This window comes from Gobio gobio, assembly GCF_949357685.1.
Source record: "Gobio gobio genome assembly, chromosome: 11".
NCBI lineage: Eukaryota > Metazoa > Chordata > Actinopteri > Cypriniformes > Gobionidae > Gobio > Gobio gobio.
The window spans coordinates 14,695,049-14,701,198 of NC_137104.1; the positions used below are offsets into that span (position 1 = coordinate 14,695,049).

General features: G+C 35.2%; 2 protein-coding genes across 2 annotated transcripts; both read left to right on the forward strand.

The window, feature by feature from the left end:
• Window positions 1-6: 6 nt before the first annotated feature.
• Window positions 7-2,223, forward strand: LOC307134207 (forkhead box protein H1-like; the record flags this gene model as incomplete). The annotated part of the gene is made up of 4 exons (XM_079829745.1): window positions 7-18; window positions 1,175-1,393; window positions 1,483-1,578; window positions 1,687-2,223. 4 exons carry the CDS (start codon window positions 7-9, stop codon window positions 2,221-2,223), a joined length of 864 nt encoding a protein of 287 aa, XP_079685871.1.
• Window positions 2,224-3,763: 1,540 nt separating this feature from the next.
• On the forward strand, window positions 3,764-5,411 carry LOC307134208 (forkhead box protein H1-like; the record flags this gene model as incomplete). Its single annotated transcript, XM_079829746.1, has 5 exons — window positions 3,764-3,793; window positions 4,390-4,602; window positions 4,692-4,787; window positions 4,897-5,286; window positions 5,394-5,411. The coding sequence occupies 5 exons, from the start codon at window positions 3,764-3,766 to the stop codon at window positions 5,409-5,411; spliced, it is 747 nt and encodes a 248-aa protein (XP_079685872.1).
• Window positions 5,412-6,150: the final 739 nt, after the last annotated feature.

Here is a 6,150-nt window from a genome sequence, read left to right on the forward strand (position 1 = left end):
CGCTATATGGTCTATAAAGTGATATGCCTATAAAACAGAAACATCATTCAAATTAAGTCTGTACAAGTCAAAATCAATGGCTGAAAAATTCAAGGCAATGCTTATTTGTAAATAAGTAAACAAATAAATGCTGTTGTTTATAGCAACTCAATGTGTTAAAACCAGTTTGGGGGTAACGCAGTAACTTGAGTTACGTAATCAGATTACTTTTCCAAGTAACTAGAACGCATTACTTTTAAAATTTACATCAAAATATCGGAGTTAATTTTTCAAAAAAAGTAACGCAAGATAGGCTACTTTTTCACATTTATTTGGCTGACAGCTCTCCTCGAGAGTAAAGTTGTGTGTAAACATGATGGTTATTGTATTTCTAGACTAAATGTGAGCATTTGTTCATCTCACTTGCACAATAAAGATTCAGTACTCCTCAAAATGAATAAAAATCAGTCAAATGCAAAATCAGAATCCTATGCAAATGTTTGTATGCATTTAATCTACCTTTATTGACCAATGCCTTGCTGCTGACCTTTGATGATTCAGTTAAACCATGAGCAAAAAATACTAGATTTTTTGTTTTTATTACAAAAACCTCTTCATGCGTGAATTTGCATTTTTACCTCAAAAATAGAACTTTGTTAAAAAAACAACTAAAAAACAAGCCCAGTGAGAAAAAGTAATGCTAAAGTAATGTAATGCATTGCTTTTCTTAAAAAGTAACTAAGTAACTCAATTAGCCTACTTGCAATATTGTAATGCATTACTTTTCAAAGTCACTTTCCCCAACACTGGTTAAAACTATATAGTTATCAAAAGTTGTCTTCTTTATTTCAGTGGTAAATTAAATACCATAGCCTAGGCTACTGTATTTAATTTGGGGAGCAAATATAATCCACCTTTATTTGTACAGTAACATCAGGTCTATTATTTGCACAGTGGGTGGCTATACTTCGTTGGTCCAAAACAAACAAGAGGCCTAAAATTAAAATAGGCCCAAGGTTTTAGACTGCTATTACTTAAAAACAAAGTAAATCAACAATTTACCTCATTCTTGTTGCAGTAACGGCCCATGCATATTTTAGAGGAATATAGCATAAGAAACCACCCCGCCATTAACACCTCGTTTTTATGAACAGCACTTACTAATGGAATGCAACACCTATAGACCCATTGAAAGCTAAAGAATAAATCGAGCCTGATCTTCTCAGCCTTCAGTCTGAGTTTGGACCAGGAGCTCATCATGACTAACGGAGTCAACGGAGGATTCAGCGCTTTGCTGGCACAATCAGGCGTCGGTCAGAGGAAGAAGTACAAGAAATACAGCACAAGAACATACATCGGACTTATTGCATATGCAATTCAAGATTCACCGGACAAGATGCTCACATTCAAACAGGTAATATAACCGACTAAAGACTCGTGAGTTTTGTTTTGTCTTCCATTCTACGAAGTAACCTATGCTAACATTTGACCTTATTTGTGCAGATAATGAAGAAGCTGGAGCCATTTGTCTTCGGAGACAAAAAGGGCATTGAGAACAACATCAGAGTCTGTCTGTCATCAAACAGGTGTTTTGCAAAGGTGCGTTTATTAAATTTGAAGGCTATTTCTATTCCATTATTGAAGCAGCGCCACACTGCATTTGTGGAAGAGGCAAGTAACAGTGTTTTCTATTGTGTGTGTTTATAGGTGCCAGTCGATCCGGATTATCCAAATCCTAAAAAGAACTTCTGGAAAGTGGATGAGAGTGGCATTACTCCAAAAATGTTTCGTCGACATTTCAAATACATTATGAACATGTTCCCTGGCCTATCCCTTCATCAGGAGGATGAACGTGAAGACAATTCTTATGCTCCTGAGCCTCTGACGCCAGTCTGCACAGTCACAGAAAACAAAAGCCAAGTCAAATTTACAGGCCCATTTTCCATAGAATCAATATTAAAGAGCGACCGCGAAGTGAAGCGCATGCGCAGCACGCGTTTGGAGGAACATCCACGCTATGTAGACGCACAGTGTGGAGTGACCAAGAGAGAGAACTTTGACTATGACACAGTTGAGTGTTATTACCCTGTTTCAGCAGTGAGATGTCAATTGGTCTCAGCAAAAAGACCTCGTCTATCTCCAGGAGCTCCGTTTGGATTGTCTTTGCCTCCACAGATCACATATGATAGCCCAGTTCTCCTCAGATCTCCTTTAATGTATGATACCAGATCTGTCCTCTGGTGAACATCCAGAATGACCAAATGTAAATATTTTGAAATTGCACTTTTATTTTTGTTGTTTTTGAATAAAAACAGTGTTCTTTGCATTTGTGATTGTGGTTTACTTTGCTTCATTACAGACCTGAAGAGATTTAGCTACTTGTAGGCCTATAATGTAAATAGGCTATTAGGCTATATTGATATAATGTGATATTAATATTAGGTCTGCAGTACATTTCTATAGACCTAATAGCTTAATAGGCCTACTATACTTTAAAGTTTGCGTTATTGTTGGTTAGGTTATTATTTCTAGCCTAGATTATTCACTCTAAAATGATAATAATGCAATAGCCTACTTAAAGTATGAAATACCATCTTAAGTAAATAAACATGAAACTTTATAACCTATATTATTTGAGAGAGAAAGAATATTTAAACCTTAAAAATGACTTCAGTCATACAAAAATAACTTTATATAGCACATTTAAAAACAACTTTGTTGCCCAAAGTGCTTCACAATTGTTTTAGAGGAAGAGTGTAAAAACTAAATAATAAAAAGAATAAGAGCAATATAATAAAAAATAACAACTAACATGCCTTCACAAATAGCAAATAACAGTATTGTGCCTACAAGCACAGACAAGATCCCATTCATTCGAAAGCTTTGCTTGTTTAAGCCTATTTTTACCCTAAAATCTTGAAGCCCATGTATCAGTTTATTAGGCTAATGAACCTAAATCAATCCCAACCATTCACAAAACATTTTAGATGTGAGATCTCAGAACACAGAATTTTCTATATTTTATCAAGAATATTACGATGAATACTGAAACGCCATTGCAAGCACAATTATAAAACATGTTAGCGAGAGATAATGTCTAAATAAACATCTCTCTAAAATATAAATATTCTACAACACTGTTTTTTTTTTCTATTTGTGCTATGCATGTTGTAATCTCTGCCAAAAGCCATCTACTGGTATTGACCTGCACAGAGCCACAAGATGATATTCATTAATAACTACACCAACAAATCTTTGTCAAAATAATTTGTAAATATTTGAATTTACCCAACCTAATTACCTTTTAAGTTCAACTTTTCAGCCACAAATACATGCATTTCATTATTTACCTGTGTTAGGCTACTGCTCAAAAGTTCGGGGTCAGTAGGATTTTTGAAAGTGAATACTTTAATCACTGATCTATTAAATTAATAAAAATTGACAAAGTCATAATGTTCCAAAATATTTATATTTCAAATAAATTCTGTTCTTTTGAACTTTCTATTCATCATGAATCCTAAAACTTTTTTTATCACACTCCACACAATATAAAGCAGCACAACTTCAACATTGATAATAATAAGAAATGTTTCTTGAGCAACACAATATTACTATATTCTGGTCAAATAAATGCAACATTGGTGCAAGACACACACTTATTTCAAAAACATTTTAAAATCTACCAACTCCAAACTTTTGAATGGTATATAGGCCCATATTATAAAGGCCTATAATAAGACACACTGAGTACTTAACAAGTTACCCATTCAAATGAGTTCTACAAATGGCTGAAACATTCAAGGCGAGGCTTAAAGTAAACAGGCCTAAATAAACAAATAAATGCTGATGTATCAAACAACGCCATTTGTTAGCAGCCTAAGTTTTATTAAAAGCTGCCTTCTTTATTTCATACTTGCTTCGTTAAATTAAACAACTTAATAAATAACACCTGTTACTAATTCGAATTAATTAAGCAAACAGATTTTGTAATAGGCTCCAGATTTTTAGTGTGCCGAATTAATTTACCATAGCTATATACTAAATTAATTACCATAGGCTACTGTATTTGATTTGGGGAGCAAATAGGCCTATCATCTAGGCTACATATGTTTGTAGCTGTAGTAACATCTAGGCCTATTATTTGCACCCTGGATAGCCTACTGCACTGGTCCACTCCAAAAGAAACAAGAGACCTAAAATTAAAATAGGCCCAAGGTTTTAGACTGCTATTTCTTAAAAACAAAGTAAATCATCAATTTACCCCATTCTTGTTGCAAGTAGGCTAACTGCTATGCATATTTTAGAGGAATATAGCATAAGAAACCACCCCGCCATTAACACCTCGTTTTTATGAACAGCACTTAGCCTACTAATAGAATGCAACACCTATAGACCCATTGAAAGCTACAGAATAAATCGAGCCTGATCTTCTCAGCCTTCAGTCTGAGTTTGGACCAGGAGCTCATCATGACTAACGGAGTCAACGGAGGATTCAGCGCTTTGTTGGCACAATCAGGCGTCGGTCAGAGGAAGAAGTACAAGAAATACAGCACAAGAACATACATCGGACTTATTGCATATGCAATTCAAGATTCACCGGACAAGATGCTCACATTCAAACAGGTAATATAACCGACTAAAGACTCGTGAATTTTGTTTTGTCTTCCATTCTACGAAGTAACCTATGCTAACATTTGACCTTATTTGTGCAGATAATGAAGAAGCTGGAGCCATTTGTCTTCGGAGACAAAAAGGGCATTGAGAACAACATCAGAGTCTGTCTGTCATCAAACAGGTGTTTTGCAAAGGTGCGTTTATCAAACTTTGAAGGCTATTTCTATTCCATTATTGAAGCAGCGCCACACTGCATTTGTGGAAGAGGCAAGTAACAGTGTTTTCTATTTTGTGTGTTTATAGGTGCCAGTCGATCCGGATTATCCAAATCCTAAAAAGAACTTCTGGAAAGTGGATGAGAGTGGCATAACTCCAAAAATGTTTCGTCGACATTTCAAATACATTATGAACATGTTCCCTGGCCTATCCCTTCATCAGGAGGATGAACGTGAAGACAATTCTTATGCTCCTGAGCCTCTGACGCCAGTCTGCACAGTCACAGAAAACAAAAGCCAAGTCAAATTTACAGGCCCATTTTCCATAGAATCAATATTAAAGAGCGACCGCGAAGTGAAGCGCATGCGCAGCACGAGTTTGGAGGAACATCCACGCTATGTAGACGCACAGTGTGGAGTGACCAAGAGAGAGAACTTTGACTATGACACAGTTGACTGTTATTACCCTGTTTCAGCAGTGAGATGTCAATTGGTCTCAGGTAAAAGACCTCGTCTATCTCCAGGAGCTCCGTTTGGACTGTCTTTGCCTCCTCAGATGACATATGATCACCCTGTTCTCCTCAGATCTCCTTTAATGTATGATACTAGATCTGTCCGCTGGTGATCCAGAACATCCAGAATGACCAAATGTAAATATTTTGAAATTGCACTTTATTTTTGTTGTTCACTTTTTTCCTTTCCCGAACCCCCCTTATTTTTTTAAAAAAAATAAAAAAACAAACAAAACAAAAAAACATGTTTTTTTGCATTTTTGTTTGCAGTTGTGATTTTTGTTTACTTCGCTATAGCCTATAGATACAGATCTGAAATCCTTGTCTTGGCTAATTAACTATAATAATATAATGTGTTTAATAGGCCTATTAGGCCCATTTGGAAGCTTTATTTATAGCCTGTTCTAATAGTTTGTTTCAGACTAAATATGTGAATAATAATGCTTAAAGTCTGAATACCATCTTAAATATTTCCAATAGGCCTATAGTTATTTCAGAATTATATATTTAAAATATAAATGTTATATTTGCAAGTAAACACACAGTTGTATGAACTATACTACAAGGAGCTTTTAAAAGTTACTCAAGTCATGCAACAAGTAAATTAAAATTAGCCTAAATTAGGCCTACACATTTTTAGCTTTAAGTGAAAAAGAGGCCTACACTTTTTACCCTAAAACCCATGTTTTAGTATAGGTTGTATGTGTTAGGCTAATGAATCTAAATCAATCCCAAGCATTCACAAAACATTTTAAAAGTGAGATCTCAGAACACAAGGCATTTCAGATACATTAGCATTGAAATAATGTTTGTGCTAGCCACGCAAAACA